Consider the following 23,867-nt stretch of genomic DNA (forward strand, 5'->3'; position numbering starts at 1 on the left):
GTAATAGCAGAATGTTCCGAGGTCCTTTGGGTAATCCGTGACCATCCAACTGCTGCATACCCTCGCCAACTATACGCGCGTCTACAGTAGAATTCCACTTATTGAAACAAAATTTCAGGGAGAACTCAATTAACTGAATACGAGACATCATAAACAGTAAGCAGATTCAGCGAAGATCTATGCAAATAAATGACATTCCACTGTGCGTCGTTTCGGCTACGAGGCTTCTAACAACGACCTCGAGAACTACCCCTACAGATCGTCACAAGAAAGCCTACAATTGGACTCACGATTGGACTTGGAAAACCTTCCTACTACATCGCGATCATACCCCATGGCAGTGATAGGATAAATCGACGTAATCGTGACAGGTGGAACGTGCTTCAGCATCGTCGTCCTTGCGATTCTTTGATTCATCCTCCTTTCCTCTCTCCTGTAGAGCCGCGTATCTAGTGCGCTTATTTACACGGTACCCGAACATTCAGCCCGTTCCTCGACTCGAAGCAACCAGCTCGAACGAGCAGTACCACGCGTTCGACCGGAAGATCAGGATTTAACCCCCCGCGTTCGTCTGTCCGGATGAATAGAGAGACTCGCCGGACTCGAGAATATAGTAACACGTGCAACGGAACACTGTTCGAGTTGGTCCCAGAAACGGCGAGCAGATTTTTACTCGATCCGCGCGGGTCTCCAGTGACCCAGTCACTTGGCTGGCCAGGTACCGTACTTCACGGGTTAGCTAAGTACAGAGGAAGAGGAGATGGATTCCAACGAAGAGAGACTGGAACGAACGTTGAGGGAAAACGGGGAGAATGTTCGAGGTGACATCCTCGAGGAATCGCTTTCTCTCGTTCTGCTTCGAGTTACTATCGTCGCCCCGCGACCTCAGTTGGCCACCTTGACGAACTCCGGATTGGGAACGGTGCAGTTGTCCGTTGCGTACGCGGGGTGAACGAAACCGCTGCCGGCTACGGCGTTCTTCCGGTCGACGGCGCGCACCCTGACGAACAAGAAGGCCGCGACTAGGGACGCGACGACGACCACGAGCAGGAGCATCACGAGGCCACCGACGAAGCCTGGCAGGCTCATGCAGATCGTCTCGGGGTCAGTCGAGGCGCTGGCGTTCTGAATGACGACGGTGGTGTCGTTGCTCGAGTTCGTCGTGCCTAAGGCGAAGTTCACGTCGCCTGGAGCGACCACCTGGATAGTCCTCGATGTGTTCACGTCTGTCATCTCCTGGGCAGCTCGTTTGTACAGGTGGCTCGGAACTAGGGTGACGGTTCGGTAGATGTTCTGGAAATTATTTTCAAGCATTGTGATTAGTCGATACGCTGTGTTGTTCTGTTTCATTTTGGAATGATAATATTGTAATAGAAATTAATATAAGTCGGTGGGAATTTAATTGTTAGGATAGAAGCCAGGTGTTACTTACGGAATCGTCGTCTTCCAAAAGTTCTTCGTCGTCGGATCTTCGCCTTCTGGCGCCCCTAAGCTCTGCTGGAAAACCTTCAACCGACCTCGGCCGACCTCCGAGGGTGGCCAGGTTGCCCTCCTTAGGCTTTTCCTTCACCGTGTGGTAGGCCCCTACTGGGTGGCCAGGAAGCGGTGGCGGAGGGAGGTGAATGTTGTCCTGTGGACTTTGCGGCGAGCTGCTGGCTGTCGCCTCGCCAGGCGTCGAACTCGGCGAGGAGGATGAAATCTGCGTCTGCGGGGCTGGTACTATTTCCGCCTTGTGCTCGCTATTTTAAAATAAACGTTACGTAACATCAAATAACGCTGTTTTCCCCGTTCCACGATATAAATCGTACGCGCATGTAACATTAACAGAACGTTCACTCTTTATATTTCAAGTGATTGCTCGCGAGTATTTTTCCCTAGAAACGCATCGACAATTTCAATATTAATTTCAATATCGCGAGCACGAGATTGGCCGGCAGTAAACACGCCTCGTTAATTATTCGACGTCGCGTCGATTGGCAATACCGTATGCACGCTCGTCGAGTTCTACGCCGGATGTTTACCTGTACGATGGCGCTGGCTCGCTGGGATGTCGGGGATCACCAAACACCGGTGGCACGCCGTAGTCAGGTACTGGAGGCGCTCCGTACTCGGGACCAAGGTTTTGATGAACCGACGAGCTGATATCCTGGGTGAGACCCGCTACTGGGACGCCGTAGTCAAGTCCAGGATGTCCGCATTTCGGCTCCGGACAGTTGTAACGGCAGACTTGTATCACGCACTGGAAGTGGACGTTCATGCTGTCGGGGAACTTGAAGGCTTGGAAGTATGCGAAGCTGACCACTGACGCGCTTGTGCCGAAGTTCTTTATCTTCTGGAACCTGCGGACAACAGAGAATCATATAAACAACAATAAATATATATAATATACCTGCAGTGCATGATAAATGATCTTATCATACACACCTGGACATAATCTTCGGCCTAACAACGCAACCATACTGATCCACCAGCTGAATAGGCGCCCTCTTTCCATCGTGAGCAACGCAGTTCCTCACCAGCATGTCGAATTTATTCTCGTCGTCCTTGATAGCCAGAACCATGGTCATAGTCTGACCGATCTTGACTATCCCAGATACCTCACTGGCCCACGGTCCTTTGCCAACCTGTATCTGCATCCAACACTGCAGGTTGTCGCCCAAGAAGTTGGCGGTGACAGCGTGCAACATGTCCACTTGGAATGGTCTGAACGTCACCGCCTTCTCGTAGAAGTCGTACCAAGTGCAGCGCAGCTTCCTGGCCTGGTCCCAGACCTCCTGCACGTACGGGTCGTATTGGACGATTATAGTGTTCTCCACGTAGCTGCCGGATGGCGTCGGTGCACCGTAAGCCGCCGCGTTGTGGTTCGCGGACGAGCTCATCCCGCAGGAGTTGAGGAAGATCTCGAACGTGGCGCTCAGGTGGCCCGTGCCTGGCTTCAAGTGGACGCAGTGAGGGTCGGAATAGAAACCCTTGCTGAAGATCATGCCGTAAAACGGCCTGTCGAACTCGATGTTCACGCGCATATGCGTCTTCTCGCATTGCACCTGGAGATGCTTGATCTGCGGCGTGTCCGGCGACGCCAGGGGCCAATTCTCCTCGGCCCCGTGGGATGTTCCCGGTGGACCATACTGGGAGGGTGCGTAGATCGCTCTGTGTTCCAGGGGCAACGCGCTGCTGTCGACCAGTGTGTCATCGCAGTTTACCCTCTGCAGGAAACGAGAAAAAGTTCGATTAGTATCTTTCGAGTGCGAGATAAGTATGAAACTATTTCTCAAGGAAATTAATATAAACGATATTCAGATTAGAAGAAACACTTTAACGTAATTTAAATAGAAATATGATTCAGATTGAAGCTTCAAAATGTTAGAGAACTCTATTATTCTGTTAACCACGTTATGATAGTAGAAAATAAGGGATCAGGGAATAAGCCTGAAACGAAATTATTTCGAGGATCGAGGAGAGCACGCACGTAGACGAGCTATGACGAAACCAGGCAAGACTAAAGGTGATCCCTGAAAAACCGAGAGCGGATACCTTTTAACGGAAATGAATAACGCGCTCGACGGCGTACGAAGTGCCCTTTCCAACGCTCCGCACGTATGCGCGAGGGTAATTTAAAACTGGCCGCGTTTCGAAACCCGGCCATAAGTCATAACGGCTAACCAACGAAGGAATATGTACGGACTCGCGAGACGGCGGGCACCGGAAAAACGTGGAACAGTTTGTCGCGGGCCAGGTTATCTGTCTATTCCTCCGCGTCTCGTTCTTTTAGCCCCGGTCCTAGGTTCCGTTCGGTTTACGACGTCCACGGAACGGCGTCGACCCTCCCTCCCCGTCCTGGCGTCACAATGAATGACAATGAGCCAGATTCGAGCACCTCCGGCTCGTTTCACCGGCCACGGGAAAGAATCGAGCCGCATTCGGAATTCCGCGAACGTTTACCCGCCGTTGCAACCTTTCACGGAATGCCAATCGAATACGGGTTACGGTGCTCGGGATTCCACGGACTTGCGCCGCGAATCGTACGGCTCAACCCGACCTTGAAGATCATCGAGACGTACTCGATGGCTCTCGACTGTAACTGATCGATATTTGGGGTAGTCGACATCGAAGGAACAGCGGTAACCTTTACCCGTTTACTTGGAAGTTACACGTTCTAGGCAAAATAAAACACGGATATTCTATTTGTGTTCTGTCACGATTATTTTTTTCAATTTCAGCTTCTAACGTTCTAGACCGCGTTCGTGGTTGTCTCGTTCGTGTAATTAGTATAAAGGTTACGTCGGCGTGGAATGGAGGGAAGGTATTTGGCACATTCGCGCGAGAAAAATGAACGTTTGAACATTTGGCCCGCGGCTGGGTGGCGTTCGGCGCATTCGAAATGGCGGCGGGCCGGTGTTTAACGAACGCCAGTCACGGATCGAACCTGACACATACCGGCACCTATTACACGGGTCAGAATTTGTATTAATACGGGCAACCGGCTCGCTCGAGAGCGGCCGAAAACAAGAGTACTGTTATACAATTGACGTTCCTCGCGGCTCAAAATCGATCTCTCGACTGTGCGCGCACACGTCGCGGATGGCGAGAGTTCTGACCAACGCCCACAGATTTTACATTCCAGGTTAACCCGATTGACACGCGTACGTATCGGCCCCGGCCGCCGGATTATGCGGTGTAAATCAGCGCCCGCCGTGAATAATTTCACGCTTCGGACTTATTTACATTTCGATACGCGGTGATTAAATTGACGAGAAACATCGGACGGTAATGAGAACGGTACGCGTGCTACCAATTTCCAATATATTTACCGTTCGACCAAGTAAAAAAAAATTCCGTCGTCGATGCTCGAACGATGAATAAAATGATATTTGAATATTAAAATCCGTAATTATTAATGAAAGCCGATATTCCAACAGAAATTGATTCCTAATTAAGAGAATATTTAGAAATTGACGATTTATGTTGTGACCAGGTTGCGATAAAATTATCTTAAAGTGTCTAGCGCGCGAGATTGTTTTCAATCGGTTTAAAACGATTCCACTGTTAGCGGGGAATTCGTTCGGTCGAAATTTAATTGAAATTGCTTGGCAAGTTTGGGAGAAAACGGGTCACGAAGTGAGGAAGTTCCTCGTAAGCTATTATCTAATACAAATACTCTCGAAAGCCGAACTATGAAGCCAACAATAATAATTACGAGGCGAATTCAAAGTTTGATTATGGATTCCTCTATTTTTCTACTTCACGAGTGAAATTTAAAAAAGTCTTTACCTTTTGTAACAATTCCCTTAACGGTCATAATAATTTCATCTTCACATCGACGTAACGCATGAAATGAAATAAAATCTCGCTTGAAATATATTTTTTTACGAATAACGATTTATACACAGTGGTTTCTTTCTTCTTCTCGTTCGAATGAAAGGAACAATTAATTTTATCAATCCACCACTCAAGAGAATGAGTCTCTGGTTAACGACGATCGCAGACCGTGGATCGTTCGTCCTGTCACCGGGTAATTTATGGTTTCACCTTGTATAACAAACCACTGCAGTGAGACGACAGGCACAAGATACCCGGTAGAAAAAGACGGTGCAATTTCGTAACGCTTTTGTAACAGGAACTCGCTGTAATTTGAGGAACCTGACTATGCTTGTACAGTTACTTTCGACCGTGTCTATACGTGATGCTTTTTCGGGATTTTTCCTCCATTTTTTTCCCCTTGAACAAACACAGTGCCAGCCATCGAGATTCGTCGAGATTGAACGATGGTCCCTGATTCCAGACGAGCCCACGATGCTCCCCATTGTTTTACAAAATTAAATTAAACGATTTCATTCGATCACCTTTCACAGACAGAGGTTAATTTTCATGTAGAAAAAATTATGTTCCAAAAAAGTAGATCACACAGACGATGCAAGTAGTGCGTGAAAATGTTTTCAATTCGTGCGACGTAAATTGATCTATCGGGGGTGTCGTTGCGAAAATGGAGGGAACGATAAGAAAAAAAAAAAAAAAAAACGAGGCGTTCTTTCACGATCAGCAGGAAACGCGCAGTTCGCGCCTGACCGATAGACAGGTCGACCGTACGCATACCTGTCCGCTTTCTTGTTCTACTTGCACCTGCACCCGATCTGGTCTAAAGACTTTCTGAATAGAAAAGTATCGCGGAACCGGTCGATGCGTGAAACGAAATCGCGCTGCCAACGCGGCATTCATTGTGTGGACAAGACTGAGCCGTGACTGAACGCGTTCCACTATTTCTAGAAATTTCGAAAACGCCGGGGGAAATTGCCCGGCAAGAGGCGACGGTTTCGTTTCTGCGGCACGATTTTCGCGCGAAATTTAACATCGCTCCGCTCATCGGAACAAAACGAACCACAGTATCGCTACTCAAAAGATGTAGCGCCTCTGTTTTCATAAAAATTAATTTCTATACGGCACACATATCTATCTTCAACTTTCTCGTTTTATATATTTGAAAATTTGAAAAATCTAAAGAATAATTAAACGTACCAAGACTTGATTCTCGATTAAATTATGCATATTCGTTGACTTAGACTACCAACGCTACAAATTTGTATTTCGAGCATCAGTAAATGATCGAACGACGTCTAATGTATTCGTGTTACTGAATAATATAAAAAGTGAGAGCGCAAAAGGTGGGCGTAGGATTTGCGAAGTCACTTTCGTTAACTCCCCCGCACAGTTCGACGAGCTGCCCTAACGGAAGAGAAGGCCAGGTGGCGGGAGCCACCTCCGCGTTCGAAGGAAGCACAGTAGCCACAGGAAGGTCGAGACCGATTTCACTTTTCCATTGTCACCCACCCGTTTCGTCTGTGGTTCGTATCGGGCAGCACACTTTCGCTGAACACGGAGGACGAAACGCGCTCGTTAATTGCCGGAGCAATCGATTCCGGCGGCGTTCTGCCTTCAATTAGAACATCCACTTTGCAACGTCCCGTGTGACGCGCGGCAACCATGTTTCCCCTCGACAGAGGACCGTCGCGTTGCGATAGAATCCATCGCAGTTACGTTTCATTGCGATGGAAATATAAAAAAACGAAACAAAATAACAGAGAAGCGGATGGATTGCAATCGAGAACAAAAATTGAGGAATTAAAACGGTAAACGACGCGGGCATCGGACGAATTGAAAATGATGAATTTATTGGAGAAGGTGTAGAAGAATACCTCTGCCATTTTATTTTTCTTTCGAAATCTATTAAAGCTCGCTAACATTTTTAAGTAATTTCTTTTTCAACGAAGCTTTGAAGAAAATCGACCAAGTACGAATTAGAAGAACAATATCTAAGGAATGCGACCAATTATTTCCTTTCGCTATTAACAAGTATATTCTAGTAAAGTAAAGTCCGAATTAATTACATTGAAACAGCTTAAATATCGAAGCAATCGAATCGAAGTATGACCCAAAGTCTAAAATAATTGAATTCGAACATCATTGAAGACAGGTAAGCGATTTAACCTGCCAGCTTGTGGAATCGTCGAAAAAAATGAAAGGTCGGTACCAAGTGCGGTCGAGTTTCACTCGTTTTAGAAAGCAACACGGTTCCAGCTATTCTGCGGGTCCACGTGCTTCCTACTATACACTATCGAAAATAAGATAGCTGATTTTACGAAGAGAAACCGCGACGTCGTAATATCGACCGTCTCTTCCTCTGTATATGGTGGCGAAAAAGTGGGCCGGGTCACTCGGCTTGAACGACGGTACCTACATGTCGCGTGCGTTTCGATAACACGGCTATTGTGGCCGCGCGTTTGGAAAACCAGATTGCGCGGAGAAAATTCGCCGACAAATGATTGCATCAGTTTAGAAACGACGTTTCGCAACAACGTTTCCGTGTACATCCGATGAGAGCGCTTTACGGTTTTCTAAAGCGGTCCCCTTTTATAGACAGTTCGCCAGCGGGTATTGGTGTACACGCCTCGAGAATACCTCGCGATTTTTAACGAACTCGTCTTACGCGACGCGGATTTTCAGGATACAACGATGGAAAAGTCATAATAGAGATCCAAGTGAGAGATCCAATGAGAATTTCAACGATTACGCGAAATGGAGCCGTGTAAAGCCCTAGACGTGAGAATCAGGTTGAGAACCGTGGCGAGCGTACGCTCTTTTGTCGGAGGAAACTCGCGGGGTGGGATTTTAATTAAAGAAGAACACTGCACGCCGGTACTGCTATGCGAAACGACGGTGCATTAAAGTGCATAAACGACTGTCCCCGTCCTCCGCTAGCTGCACCGTTCGTTTCGTTCCTACGAATTTGTTTCGCGAACGTGACAAGCCTAAGCGTTGGATCCACTGTCGTTTTTAGACACCGGTTTTGATCTCGCTGGTTCACTTTCGTTCCTTCGCTCCTTTTAATCTCGATACTCGTAAAGAAAAATTCGAAACACTCGAATCTCTGTACGAGATACATATTATTTATTCCACGTATCAGATCGATTGGGATTTTAATAGGGAGATTATCGAGATAGAAGCCTGAAATTTCTATATTTCTAAGGAATCGTATCAAGTTTCAACGAATTATCTAGAACGGAACGATCGAAATGGACGCGATTAATTCAAACTGCCGCGAGGATTGCAATTAGATTAACACCTTGCAAGCCTAACAGCGCCATTAAGTTGTTCCAGGCAATGAGCTGCAGGGATCACGCGAATCATCTCGAATTACAAGACAGAGTGGCGCGGTTTAGCGAAACGAGTGCAGTGAAAATCTCGTGGTCGCCCGCAAGATCGCTTCGGATAGCCACCAGTGGAATGCTCTTTTCCCTCAGTCCATCAAGTCTTGATCAATGGCGGTTACCTGACAATTACGAAAGCCATCATCGACGAGCCTTTGCTGTAATTTTATTTTAACTACTCAACCTGTTAAACCGATATTTCGATAATAATCGAAGATCTTTTTTATTAGAAATCGCGATGGTTTCCAGTCAGAACGCGCGCGCGTTCAGTTTCACTTATAATTTCAACGCCTATCGCGGCACGAGCTAGGAATGCAATTAAACGGGTTAGAAGCTAAGATGAATGCCAGCTGGGTGAACCGCCGCCGCTAATTTCCAGAAACCGGGACCTGGCCATTTCCACGATGAGTTATATACACTGGGATAGGTTAGTTTCGTGTTCCGACTGGTCGAGCGATCGGTCATGCAACCTCGTGCCCGCCTAGCGAAGGACCGACGCGACGAGCGAGGCCCCAGAGGGCGCCGAATCGGTAGCCATTTTTACAATTTGCCCGAATGAAATCGCCAAGAAGACGGATTATCCCCTTAACTCAAGCATCGCGACAGCTGCGTCTCGCGGGACAAATGAAAATGCCCTCGCGTTCCACATTTTTTACACTTTTCGCCGACTGTTCGCTGTTTGCATTAATCCCGTGGACACGTTTCGGCCTAATGTAATTTCGTCCGCGGCACGTCTCCTACGGCCCCCCCCCCCCCCCCCCGCCATATGTGGGCAGACTTTCAGCGTATTTCATTGCGCGAAGCGTATTGCGTTCCAAGAGACGCTGGAAACCGTTTTGATGGAAGAATAATGATTCTAATTTCCCTGTGAAATACATGAAAATGTAAATTACTGGCTAAATACGTTCAGCCAAGTTTCTTGTTTTATTGGAAAGTCAGTGAGCGACGATGCTTCTTAAACTGTGACATTCTTTTACGGTCCTCATGATTCTTTGATGCTTAGTATAATGTTCCACGTGTGGGCTAGCAATGCTTTAGACATAAATGTCTCTAAAAGCTGGAGATCTCAACTGTAAGATGAAGTACAGTATACATTCCCTGCTAAACTATCAACAGACTGCTTCTACCTCTGCGAAATAGACCCACCCGAGCGATCACCCAAAATGAACGCGATCATCGAAGTTTCTACGAAGACAATGCCCCTGGATCGACCCCTTCGAACGACGAAAAACCGTGGTACGCGAACGAGGAACCCGCGCGGATCGTCTCGCGTTAAAAAGGCCTGCGACACATCCAAGGCGAGACAGGCCGAGACGAGACGGGGCGAGCGACGGAACGAGAGGCCTTTCTCAGGAAAGAAAGCTGCCGATGGTGGAGAAAAAAAAAGTCAATCCACCGCTGAAACTCGACTAGAGTCTGACCCGCTATATATCGTCTCGCGAGTCGTTCCCCTTGACGGAGGAAGATGGAAGGAGACGACGTGGAGATCTGGAGACACGTTCGAGAGAGGAAGAAAGACCATCGTCTAGAGAGTGCACGCTCGAAAGAGGGCATCGCGTCCGGCGCGATGACCTACTATCATCGCTTCGGCTCCTCGGCTGTGTAGTCAACGCTGACTACCATCACCTCAGCCACAGCAATGGCGCGAGCAGGTACACAGCGTACGCGCCAACACGCTTACGATGTATGCTACCTGGCTTGCTACGTTTTCATTCATCCCTCCTCGCGTTTTCGATTACCATCACAGTTCGTCAAAGAGTAGCAAACCGAGCGCTTGGGACGCCATCGCCATCTTGGACTTTTGTTGCGTTTGCCAGAGTTCGACGTTACGACCAGTTGTTTTGGGGATTTGTTATTTCGCGAGCAATTCGTGTAGCACTTGTGCCCGTAGATTAAAAACGAGTATTACAATTATGCAAAATAATTAATTAATTATCGTATCTCATTTATTTCTTGTAAAAATATTCGTATCGACGAAATTTAACAACGCGAATTTCTGTGAAAACGAACCTTCACGGTATCGTGTTCCATTAACGAAGATTTAAACATGTATTCAACAAAGTATTACACGCACTCGGGCAAATTAACTGCATTTGTTACGAGATCTACGTGCAGAGTTAACGTCGACGAGTTTGCTACGCGTTTAAATGGTAGTTGCAGCACGCAAACGCGCATTTTATTCGATCCCTCGCTATTTTTCGTGCCAGAAGTGAAAAAACAGAACGTACGTCACCTCCCCGGTGGAATATCGATTGGTTGACGTGCACTCAGAGTGAAAACAATGAAATCTCTGAAACTCGTTGAAACTTCTTTCAAGTCCCTGATACAGAAACAGATTGAACTTTGAAACGAATAAAAATTGTCGATTGAAAGGTACGGTCGTTTATGATCCCTTCGAAAGTTTATTTCAAGACGTGAAAAACCGATGATTTGATTTAATGCAAACACAATCTGTTGACTTTTCAAAAAGTGAGTACCATTTCTTCGTTTAGATAATATATTTATATAAATCTGTTCTTCTGTTTTTATCGCATTAAAATCTCGAGCCCTGGCGAGAGTAACGAAAAACCATAGAAAGAACCATACAATCACGACAACAATACAAAAGTGAAACAGCAAAACGGAAAAAGCAATTATCTTTGCTGCCACAACGTCGAATATTAAAACAAATAACAGAACGTGGAGTTCCATTCGATCGGACAAACTTTGGACCAGAATGCACTAAAATACATAAATACGTAGCTTCATAACTGAATTCAGAAAACAATTTGCGTCTCTCAAATCGGAAAATTGGCACACCCGAAGGTATGCTTACACGAGCATTCGAAAATCGAAATGGAAAAGCGCTAAATAGAAACTGGTCCTCGTCTGCGTATCTAAATTCCCCATAAACCCACGGATATCCGTGATCCATCGACGCGAACTTAAAGAAACGACGAGAAGCGGGGTTAAAACTGGCGCGCAAAAGTTCGCGCCAGATCCAGATCTCCAGGGTGGTAACCGTTTCATTCAGGCTTTTACTTCGAAACGATCAGCAGCGCGACTGACGGCGTTATGTGGCACAAGTGGTGCCCGCGGCTACGGTGATTCCCCTTAAGCATTAAACCGCGCGTTGTTTATCGGCCAGCACGTGCGTCCCGCGAATAGCGGTCCACGGAGTCGCGTTTAGGTATCAATGGGACAGGATCGTTCGTTTCTCTTTCTTTTTCTCCTAATTTCGATCCCACCTCGTGGACGTCGCGCATTTTTTAACGGTCACGATTAAATATTTAACGGGACGATCGATCCTCTGCCGGTCGAGTGGCTCGTCTTCGAACACGCGATACAAGCGTACGACAGTCCTCTCGTGCTCTACTCGACAATGAGTCGGAAAGAACACAGGCAGGTGCATAAATAGATTCACCTGTTTTACGCAGCGCGGAATAACGGTCGACGCACGAGCCGTCTGTCACTTTAAACGAGTAGAACAGTCGCTAACCGCGACCAGTAATCTCTGCTCGTTCGACGGGAAATTGGGGCCTAGGAAATGGTAATACCGATCACGGCCGATGTGCCTATCGATCGTTGGATCGGCTGTTACCGGGGATGGATTCAATTTCCACGTGGAGCCCCGTAACGGTCGATTATTATGATCAGGTTTCACTTCGCGAGATTTAAGTACGTTCATTTTTGATAACTGATGAGCGAGGTTCCATGCTTTGTAACTGTTAAGTATTCGATGCTATTTAGAACCCGAAATGAGTGGCTGTAGGATTCGAAGATGGATCTAATCTTATTGGGCTATTCGAAGTACGATGAACAAATGAATTCGATAAAGAGTGAAAGTGATAGCTTTACGATTTACTAATCTTTATGGAATTACTATTTTCCAATCTAAGGGTAAATTATTATCTTTGAAAGAAAATCCCCCTCCCCCGTTCACAATCGTTCGTTCCAAGCAAAATCGGATCCTCGAGTGTACGAAACGACGTGCTCCACCATTTTCATCGATATCACATTATCACCAGGCATTGGAAAATCAACTTATCTCCAACCCAATTCCTGATGCGTAAACCAGGTTTATAGCACACTGCCTTTTCCACTCGTGTCACACGAAAAAACCACTCTGCATGCTCGCGTGGCTCTTTTCTCTTTTAGACGCACATGCACGAAACCGGGAATCCGTTTGATCCGCGGCACCGATCGGGCGGGATCGTTCAATAAATAACATGAATTTCTACTCACAGCCAAAAGCAAAGGCAGCAACAAGATTAGAGTTGTCTTCCGTATACTCCGCCACGTCCTCTCCATGTCCTCTCTGCAATAAAAAGCAAAAGAAATTTCTCTGTGAATACGATCCACGAACAAGCGGCTCGGTCTCGTCGATCGATCGGGCACCTCGATCTAATATAGGTCACTGGACGATTTCAATCCACGGGGGACACCGCGATCGATTCACTGTATCCGTTCTCCCTCGTTGCGATCGGCATGGTTGCCACCTCGACGGTTCAAGCCGAACGAGACCGTCGCCTCGAAGGGATCGGAAATATACCGGATAAAGGAGATTTCCGTGGCGTTTGTCGCCAGTCCGTTGAGCAAGTAGCGCGTTTGCTGTCCGGCTGTTTTACAAAAGGACGTTACGCAATGAGCATCTGAACCGCGCTACGGGAAGTCGAACTTCTTAATTAAAAGCCCGTCCGCGAGACGACGCGGCCGTGGAAAATGTTGCCGCGGCGCTGGAAAATTCAATTCCGCGAGATTTCAAAGTCTGCCAGGAGTGGCGGACCGGGAGAGAACTTTAAAAGGGAGAGAGTAAGAGAGAGAGAAGAAAAATTCAATTCCGCGTGTAGCGCCGGAGATAAAAGGAAGTGCTCAAGGGCGGAAACAGTGGGAACTTTGTGCTCCGAATGGAAAGGCGAAGATCAAAGGAGAGTAGTATTAAACTCGTGCGATTAAGACGTGCCGATGGTACGTACGAACGAACGAGATCCAGAGTACTGCGAGGGACGGACGAAGAAGGTATCGCGGCGCGAGTGTGTCAAATATGGACAAGAAGCGAAGGAAGGAAATGAACGGGAATAAATATCGACGTGGTAAAGTAATCGATCGAAGCAAGCACCTCTCTCGGATCCCTCGTTTCCTCTAGAGAAACAGCGCTGTATAGCCCGCGGTGATCCTCGACGTTCTTCTTCCGGAAGCCCACACCTCGCGGTCTCGAGTCTCCCTTCTCACCCCCCGTTCTCGCGCACGGAATAACCCCGAGTCGACTGAACTCGCGCTTCGTTAATAGTTCGTCATCGGGCGTGACCGCGCGTTGCCTTCTCCCGTGCGAAAAAAAAAAGGTTCGAAGGAAGGGAACTGTGCCTCCTTGGCTGACGCGACTCGACTCGACGGGCCCAGAGGTGGTTGCCTTGGCCGACGGGGACTGACTGAAGGTGCGAGCCACGCTCGTCTCGGCCACGAGCCACGTCCCAGTGACCTACTGACGATCTCGATCGTCCGCGCTGCGCGGCCCCGTGCCCCCCCTCCTCGCAAACTCCTTCCGCCTTCTGCGTAAAGTCCCAAACAGGCCCACCGTGCGCGCTCCCCAATGCCCGGGTACCCACGTATATACCCTTCCACCTGGCCGCCACGCCGCTCTCCTGCCACCGTTTCCATTACCTCTCTCTCTCTCTCTCTCTCTCTCTCTCTCTCTTCTTCCTCCTCTCCCTCCTCCATTTGGGCATACTGGCTCGTTTTATCCCCCGCAAGGAGCACGCGCGGCGCTGTTCGTGGCACAGGTGAAAGATTCTCCCGAGGAGCGAGGCGCGAGAGTCATTAAACGGAGAACGGGAAGGTGAGAGCCGCGTTTATTTCGGTGGTTGTTGTTCTCCGCGAACCGGGGGGAGGCGTTTCGGGACTCTTGATGAGCTCCTTTCGGATTTCTACCGCGAAACGTGTTCGACGGACGCTCGCGGGTGGGGGGCAGCTGATTCGAGGGAAGAAGATGAGAGAAATTTTTTGGAGAAAATTCGAGTTTAATTTGATGGTGGAACAACGTTTAAGTTGATTCGATTCTGCTCGTTGGCTTTTAGGTGGAACAAGGAACTCATTCATCTTTTTAATATTTTACACGTGTCTTATTTTTTTAGTATGAGTGAGCTCGATTTGTTCAAAGATAAGTATCTCAAAAGTTACTTTTTTATTGTATTATATTGTTTAAAGAAGTTCAGTTTATAGAACGTTACTGAAAGGCGTGTTTGTTTGTCGTTGACTTTCGCTCAATTAATTTTTCAAAGCCCCATATTCCACTCTAGAAGACAAAACCTTGCACGATGAAGCGATGCTCCATCACTTCGCCTCGTTTAAGCCGTGGAATATATCCCCCTTACCTCGTTCGCACCACGATTTACAGTTCACGTTGTATACTGACATGCCCAAGCTCTAATTGTCACGTAAATTGTGTGTAACAGCTGCCTCATTTGCACCAACGGTTTTGCTGATTATGTAACGTCATTTGAACTACAAACGTGCGTAATACGTGTCGCAGAAATTGGTATCCAACCGAATGTAAAGAGTGTCCCATCAATTTAACAAATACTTTTACAATTCCAATTTCCCCTCGACGTAACGTTCCTATTTCTCCGTTTCGAGACGAAATTAATCAATTTTACTAAAATTACTCGCAATTTATATCTCTTTTTCATTGTTAAAAAAATGCAATATTCACTTGTATCTTTCGTTCTTTTTTAAGGGCGACGAATACCATTGGTAAGGCTGGACACACGCGTCTGAAAACTTTAAACGCGGTATTATTCAGCGGGAACGCGCGGCATTTTCGCAAGAAAACTCATTTATGAAATAACACGTAACAAAACAATAAGCGACAGGGGCGAGCCACTGTTCGTGACAATACCGTGGCGTCAGCTGGTTGTCGGCCGGAGAACCGGGCGGAAAAATCTGCGAAAAATGTTTCGGTTGTCTGTCACATAGGTGAAACGGACACCGATCGTGACTCGAATGATACCATCGGGGACGCCGCTTCTCTGTGCAACCCTGCAGGGCCAAGGGAATAAATTACGCGAGAGACGTCTCAACCGCGGCGAACGAAAATGCCCAACTAGGTTCGATTTCAATAAATCGTCGAGGGAAACGAGGACGCGCGTTACGCTTCCGTAAGACAAATACGGTCCACGATATTCCCCCTTTTGATAAATAGACCAATTCGAGTTGTAACGCGGCAAGCTACGATTGTAAAACGAGCATTCGACATTTTTATTACAAGCGTTCTCATTAAAAATAATTTCTCTGCGAAATTTTCTCTCTAAAGATTCATTCTTTCAATTTTGCTCGTAATTTGAATCTTTACATTTAATTTACGGATGGTATTCGTGTCACATGTAAAATTTTGTAAAATTATACAATTTATAAAAGAAACTCCTCATTTTTATATCACAATGAAATAGATGGAATTAATAAAATGTGTGAATGATGAATTTTTTCTATGCTATTCAAGCGAGGCTAAAGAGTTACTACGTATTCGAAGAAGAAAAAATTCAGCGAACATCGCCCGTGAGCACAGATGCTGCTCCAGATACGGCAGACGTCAAGATGCAAATAAGCTCCCCAAACATATCAAAATTTCCAGCCCACTACATCCGCTACGGTGTCCAACGACTGGTGGCGCTCAATTTACATAATTATCGTGTATCTATTAATTACGACGTGTCGAGGGACGGTAACGCGTATTATAAAACGCTCCACTTTCGCAGATACGACAGATCGCGAGACGGATAAGCTGGAAGCGTTTACACGCAGCTCGCGCCACGTTTCGACGCACGCGAAACGGGGGATGAATCGATCTGATGTCACCATCGATGTAGAAACGCGAAATTCTCAAAAGAGACGATCGATCACGCTAAGAAAATCGTGAATATTTGTACAAATTAATATTCTTCATGAACGAATCTAAGAATGAAAAAAGTAAAATCGAAATGCACCCTTATTTCACCCTCTAAACGTATATATTCTAAACACACCGAAAATATTTTTAATTTTGTACTCTTTTTATATACATGTAATCTTGTTTGAACATAATCTTGTATTTTCGTCTCTTGCGCAATTTTAATTTAGAAATCACGAAATGTTTTCCACCCCCTCGTCAATGACGAAGCGTCACCCTTAACGAGTACGTGGCTACTTTCCATTTCGGTCTCGAAATCGCGGCGCGAACCAGAATTTGCGTAACGACCGCGACCGATAAGAAAACCGAGACTAGAAAAGCAGCCAGCGGCTTGGCCCAGATTTCTCACCCGCATGCCGCTAACTCGACCATCCGGAAGTGGCTTATGGCAGTCGTTACGCGTAGGGATAACAGCGGACGCAGTGATAGCGCGTGAAAGTGCGAGTGAACGTAACGCAACGGCGACACTCTAATGACAATACGAAACGATGAAATTTCACAGAGAATTTATGAAAATTATTACCATTAATGGAGACTGTACAATGCTGTGGAAGTGATCTGCAAAGTGATCGACTGCATTTTGCTAAAAAATTTTAGAGGTGACTTTAGAAGACAAAATTGAAGAAAATAGGAATAATAAAATTCTAAAATTTTAGGAATAATAAAATTCTGTTGAAGATACCTTTTTTGGGGGGGAAATGATGCTGGTAATCTATGAGGCATGTTTACACTAGTGGTGAAAGTCTGCAAGATTGTGGGACTCGTGACGAAATGGGATGCGATTGCGTGTGCTGTACTAACTGTAAGTTATGCGATTTTACGAGGTTATAAGTTCAGACAAGCTTTTTTCGAAAAATAAAATCAAACAGTCACGCTTTCCCTAAATAGATAAACACTCACAATCCAGTTATTTGAAAATGCTATAGAGGATAATAAAATTTAGTTTATCGAAAAATAGCGACCGAAAAGAACGAGAATGGTATTGGAATAATATACTAGCGTATAAAAAGTGATTCGCGTACATTCAATAGTAGCGTTATAAAAATATATATATATCGATTTCTGAAATTTGCATTTAAATGGAACATAAAAGTTCATCAAAAAGCTAATCAGTGTAGTGATACGTATCGTTATTTCACAATTGAATAGCGAATTATTAGTTTTATCGAGAAATACAATTCCCTCGGTATTACCCTCGCAGAAACAAGTCGTAAAACCACTTTGAAATAACTGCCTCTTTTCCAACAGATAAAAAATACATGTTAAAACAAAATTATCATTTAAATCCCTTTTTACTATTTTTTTTTCCTCTCAATACCACCAGATTAGTTGCCATTATAATTCTTCTTACGCCTTCTAACATATCAAATGGAAAAACAATTGCATTTATAAAGTTTTCGCGGTTACAAAATTCCTAATACATTTTTAACTAATCTCTAACAATAAAGAGGACTAAGAGAGTCACAATACTCTGCTTTTATCCTTCTCCACGTTCATCGACTTCACTCGGTTGGATTACATTTTTGGACTCTTTCTCGTCACGTTCTCTTTTCATCTGCACCCGAGGCAATGCAAAGATGTTTTATACATTCGTTAAAATTGTTAAAAAGATTTCAACTCGTGGAAAGATTCGCCCAAAAACGACATTAACCTCTATTCCGCATTGCGAAACTTTAAAAAAAGAAATTTACATTTTATGCAGAGATTCGACATAAAAACGCCTTAGTGTTATAATTAAAAAGATTAGAAACATATTTCGCAGATGCACACAACGTGAAAGTTTCTCGAAAATCAGCGAGTTATTTCTTCCCGCCAAAAGTGGATTTGAAAGTTTCGAATCTATTCTACCACAAGAAGCTTCGTATCGCGGCGCACACGTGGAGGATAAAGGAACACACGCGAGATGGACTGGCAGATGCAGGCCAGAAATTGGATCCGGTAGAAAGGTGGCCTATTAGGAGAAAGCGGCCCCAAAAAATTAATCTTTCGGGTTTGCGCCACGGCAGCTCATCAAAAATCATGAATCTAAGCAGGCTGTATCCTACATTTACGATCCGGATGTCCCAAGTCTCAGTGACGGAGGCAATGCCACCCACCCACTTATAGCAACTCTATCACCACGTGCATTTTCAATTTACATACATTTTATGTCTGCATTTATGCTTGAATTTCTAAAGCTACACTTAAAATTTTTAGGTCTTTCGAATCTTTCAGAAGAATAAGAATTCTCGACAGGGTTTAACGAACTTTTAAACAAAAACGAATAAAACGGTAACACTGTACGTTTAAGGGTTGAACCTCTTGTTTAAACGGGAGAACTTTGCGCCATTTTGAGCGAACAAATCGAAATCAACGAATCCAGCAAATCTTAATTACCCCCAGCTATTACGGTTAACAAAGAGGCTAACAGACCCGATAAGAATTTCACGAACATCCGGCAATTTCACGAGATCCGATAAAAAGGTTCGCCATTTGTCGGGCAAGCACGCGAACCACCTGAGAGTTTCTTAGACAAAAAACCCGAGGAAATCGTTCTTTTTGAATACAATGACTCGAGTTTTCTTTCCGGCAGAAGAATACAATTTTTTTTTACAGACAGCTTTTCACCAACTACCGTAGAAAGAAGTCATTCGAGGCACCTCTGCCCGGTGAAACGCTCCGAAGGGTGGAGAGGGAGGTCGGAGGGAGAATGCATGCGTGTCGAGAATGTGTCGTTTATGTCTCACGTCCTAAATACGGCTACGTGGAAGCCAAAGAAAATGACACCCATCGGAATCGAGCTCACGAATGATCCCAGCGAGAAGTTCATCCCCGATATTGTCATAGACAGATGCAACGCGTGTCAAAACGCGACCAGCAGCGATGGCCAAGTCGGAGAAACCGGTGTTGCACAATTATTTCGCGAGACTGCGTTCCGTCATGCGTTTCCTCTATCCTCGTTTTCATCAGTTGGCCAATTTCTGTTGCACCTCGCGAACCAGAGAGAAATCTTCAAATATGTCCGAGCGTATTTGCTATCCACTGTAAAGATGGCTATACGTACGTACAAAAATGGCAGCGAGTAAGTGTATTTCTTTTTCATAGTACATCAAAAATTTGCTAGCGACGAGGAGTCAGTATGGATGTCAATGACAGGGGTGTTCTGAAATAATCGAGGTTCGTAAGGTGATCCAGCGCCCTGGGCATCCAGGCGCTCCGGATACGTCACTGGCGCGAAGGAAACGAGAAGAAGGCACGAGTCCCAGTTTCCTGGTCACGGAAATCAGATATCGGATGGCTTCAACGTGGCTTCCTACCCGGGCCTGTTCCTATTTTTCTCCCTCCTCGTTATTATTACTATCCGTGGCGACCGGTGGTGCAACCCTTTGTCCAACCCAGGCGTGACAGGTGCAACCGCGTGACGTAACGAGGTACCGTTATACCCACGGTGCACGAACATCGGATGAAACCCCATAAGAGCGGTTTCACACTGGCGATTTTCGGCTGGTCTCTCGTCGTGCGTACTACAAAATTTCTCATAACGTCGAAATGGTTTTAAGAGCTTCAGTGACATAATGCGTGATCGTCAATCGTCAAGTGTTACGTTACTAAGTAGCTAGGACCGATATTGTTCCATTTAAAACTGATGTCTTGTGTCTTGACATAATAGTAGTGCCTTACTTTAATAATTGTAAAGTAAATTCGATGTACGATTACGTGAAGTGTGGAATTTTGTTCGCACTGTGATTCGTGCAGCATTGCACGAAGTTCGACGAAGAAAATTGATATTTTCGTGCGTAATGTTGTGTCGAAAGGTGACGTCGATGCAGTCGGAAACGGCCAGTGTGAAATTGGTCTAAGAACGTCGGACGAGGCGGCACGGGACGAACCATGGGACGGTGTTGCGCGAAATTCTGGCCTCCGTTGTGAAAGTGACATGGAGGAAAGGATGTGAAGGTAAAAAAAGATGGCCCGAGCATGTTAATGGTTACACTGTTCCACTTATCGATGGAAAGTTAATCGTGCAACGTATGGGCATTTTCGAGGAAACCGGAAAGTGGACCCGATCGAGCGAATAACCAATTTCTTTTTGTTGTCATACTTAGCTCTCGCGAAGAGAATCGTTCGGCCTGATTTTAATTGCATACAGCAACGACCAGTAAACGAAGGAAATAATTACACGGGGATTATGTTAACGTTGTATTCGCTTAAACTGCATTAGCAGTCGTTAGCGAATAAATTGCAACAATTAATTGCTTCGTACACGAGTACCTCGTAATTAATATATTGTATTAACACCATACGTGTCAATAATCCACGTAAATAAAAGGTTTAAACGAGCCAATTTTTCAGACTTATTTCCCTTCGCAAAATTAATTCAAACGTAGAACACGGGATATAAATGATCGAATTGATTATTTAACAAGAGGATGAAAGGAAGCCCGGTTGGAGTGAAACAAAGAAGAACACGAAACCGACATTTTATACGATCTGTTTAACAGCTTGAAACGAGGGAAGGGAGAGAGATTCCAGCCAGGCAAGTTTGAAATATCTTTATCTCGTTAGAGTTGTTCCCGTCTGCACAGTTTCCTGGCAGGACGAGGCAGAAAGCGAGAAATTAAGGCTACGTCGCGCGCCGCGGAAAATTGATCCCACGTGGACAGGAGGAGCAGTTGCTTAGAGAGACTTTCACGAATATTCGTCCCGCTTGTTAAAGAGACGAAACGTCGATAACCAGCGAAATGCTTTCGACGGATATTTCTGCTGATTCTATGGAATTACTCGGAGTCGCCCTAACTGCCGCGAAATGACTGCCACAGCACCGAACTCCTATGACAGTTGGAGCACACCCTTGCATCAGCAGCTACGCTATCGAGCCACAAAGTATTCGGCCATTTATTCTCGATGGAAAATTGCCAACAATTGAAATTATCGCGATATTAGTGCAACAAAAAATTGCGCGACAACAATGATCATCAGCAACATAGTTATTCGATAATGATATAAGAAGAATAATAATTACACAAATAAAAAATTAAACATCCATTCTAGAATAAAATATTGCACATTTTAAAATAATTGATGACTCAATCACTGTTCTGTGCAGTGTTGTTGGATATACTCAAAGTGTGTTGAAATAGAAACGAACGTCCCCCTACACAGCACCCATTTTCATCTTCACCAAGAAGTCGACCATTGGACTCAATTAGACCTCTAAATCGTCAGCGTTTATCGCGTTGCTCATCTCGTATGCGGTTAGATCGAGTACGAATCTTGAACGACGCTCGTGAGATTCAGAATGAATCCATCCACTCGAAGCGGTCGTCGACAGTCAGCTTCTTTTCTCTCTTCATCGCCAGCGCGAGGATCTTTCTCTGCCTACACGCGGCCTTATTCTCGACATAGAACCGGAGAAGGAAGGACGCCTCGAAGAGAGACGTGAGAACGCTGACATACTGACTCGCTACCCCACATACCCTTTTGCCTTTTCAACGTGTATTCAGAGGACGAAGAGTGGGGACGAGGAGACGTACAGCCTCGGCCCAAGTATCTTCCCTCCAAAAAAATCCTCGTACTCACGCCAAAAATGGAATCAATGATCCCTTAAATAAATATCCTTGCCCATGTATCTTAAACCACCCCAATCTAACCTAACTTAATGGATAAAAGTTTGCGATTAAATACTTCCAATGGTCATTGACGGATCGACGAGAATGGATCGATCAAAAACTTTAAACAGCATAATTACCTAGAAATTACGACAATTAGGTAATCGAACATTGAAGCGAAATGGAACATCGTAACGGAGGACCATTCATCGAAGACATCCCTTCACGTTTCCCCTCCGCGATCGACTCGAACTAAAATGCGAATGCTGCGAAAGCACAAGTCACCAAATGATACGAAAAAACACAAACGATTCGACAGACGTCCAACGACGATCGTTTCACAGATGTACGAGGGGGAGCAAAAAAAAAAAAAAAAAAAAGAATAGAAACCTCTCAAAAACGTCACCATCGAATACGTAGAAGGAACAACGGATTTACGAATTGTGCACCACAATGTAACGCGGTCGCTGGTCCGTCGTGTACCACTGATCACAAACATCAGGTCTCACAAACCTTTTGTCCTCCGGCAGTCTCAACTGGGTCGCAGCTGGTTATAATCCTATTGGCACACACACTTGGCACTTGTGTCTTCTTTCCTGGTGTCCAGCAGGCTCCTCCGTCCACGTTGGTTTGGTCCTCGTTCGATCCTCGAGTATAAGCCACCCCGCGAGAATCAAGGGCAAATGAACGAAAGGGAATCCAGGTACGCCGGGAGGTCGATTAATGTACGTGACGGGCAAAACACACCGACGTGTCTGCCGAGTGAGTTCGTTGTGAGCTCACCAGAAACGAAACGCAGTCTATATACTCTCCCCTCTTGGGGTCGTCGGCTTTCACCAAAAACCCTCGCCAGTTCCACTACGGGCCGGTCACCTGCCGGAAAAATTCAAATTCCTTCGGCTAATTTGCCTCGACGCCCACCGGAAGCTAATTAAACGCAGCGGTCGCGAGAAGCGAGCTCAGGGAAAACTTTCTGTCTCGCGAGTTTTCGCGGATCGTACGCTCGCGATGGATCGTATCGCATCTCAGATCGGGTCCAGAGATCCACGGACAATACTTTGCCGGTTGCCTCGTGCACCACGAGCGCGACTTTCTTTTTTCTTAATCATCGCCCGGGAGAGCCACGAGGAGACGTAAACGGAGCGAGGCTGAATCACGACACCCGTCGCGGAATGACGCGCGGTCGCGGTCTGCCTGCCGCGAATACCGGAAGTTCGACCGGGTACCGGATATCAGCGAAAGTTCCCACACCGCGCTCTCGGTGTCGTGAAAAGATTCGGGTGCACCTTCAACCTGATTTTCCCCTTTTCTCGAATAAAACGCGCGTTGAACATTATTCTTCCTCATTTTTTATACTTTGACCCAGTTTTCGAGTCATTCATGCGTACCTCTTGTACACGCATTAATAAGCCAAGATTTTAGGATAAGCTAATGCAACTGATGCTTGTATATTAATAAACTGGCAGATTCGCTGGTAAAACTGGTTTATGAATTTTGTTGTCTATTTTTTAACTTGTTTGAAGACCTCTTTGAATAATATTTTTATATGTTTCTAATATAATTTCCATTTAAATATTCGTTTATTTATAGATCTACAATTTTTTATTGAATTTTGATAAGGAGATTAATCTCAAAGTGAGCAATCATTTTTGTGTA

At 45.6% G+C, this 23,867-nt stretch overlaps 2 protein-coding genes across 2 annotated transcripts in view; both read right to left on the reverse strand.

The window, feature by feature from the left end:
- The window catches only part of Rpl8 (ribosomal protein L8), a 309,715-nt gene that overhangs the window by 211,605 nt on the left and 74,243 nt on the right, over window positions 1-23,867 (reverse strand). The gene's annotated exons all lie outside the window — the stretch shown is intronic.
- Window positions 699-22,821, reverse strand: Dyl (transmembrane protein dusky-like). The gene is made up of 6 exons (XM_076896347.1): window positions 22,725-22,821; window positions 12,927-12,999; window positions 2,425-3,206; window positions 2,022-2,339; window positions 1,433-1,739; window positions 699-1,293 (listed from the first exon to the last, which is right to left on the reverse strand). Exons 2-6 carry the CDS (start codon window positions 12,990-12,992, stop codon window positions 886-888), a joined length of 1,881 nt encoding a protein of 626 aa, XP_076752462.1. The 5' UTR covers window positions 12,993-12,999; window positions 22,725-22,821; the 3' UTR covers window positions 699-885.

The sequence above is a fragment of the Xylocopa sonorina genome, chromosome 6, assembly GCF_050948175.1.
Source record: "Xylocopa sonorina isolate GNS202 chromosome 6, iyXylSono1_principal, whole genome shotgun sequence".
Classification (NCBI taxonomy): domain Eukaryota; kingdom Metazoa; phylum Arthropoda; class Insecta; order Hymenoptera; family Apidae; genus Xylocopa; species Xylocopa sonorina.

Bases quoted from the DNA above. Each gene is read 5' to 3' on its own strand.
- Dyl (XM_076896347.1), bottom strand. From the start codon at position 12,992: ATGGAGAGGACGTGGCGGAGTATACGGAAGACAACTCTAATCTTGTTG. The intron at 3,207-12,926 runs GTGAGTAGAAAT...CGTTTCCTGCAG, and splicing joins TGCTGCCTTTGCTTTTGGCT to AGGGTAAACTGCGATGACAC. The intron at 1,294-1,432 runs GTAAGTAACACC...AATAATTTCCAG, and splicing joins TTTTGGAAGACGACGATTCC to AACATCTACCGAACCGTCAC.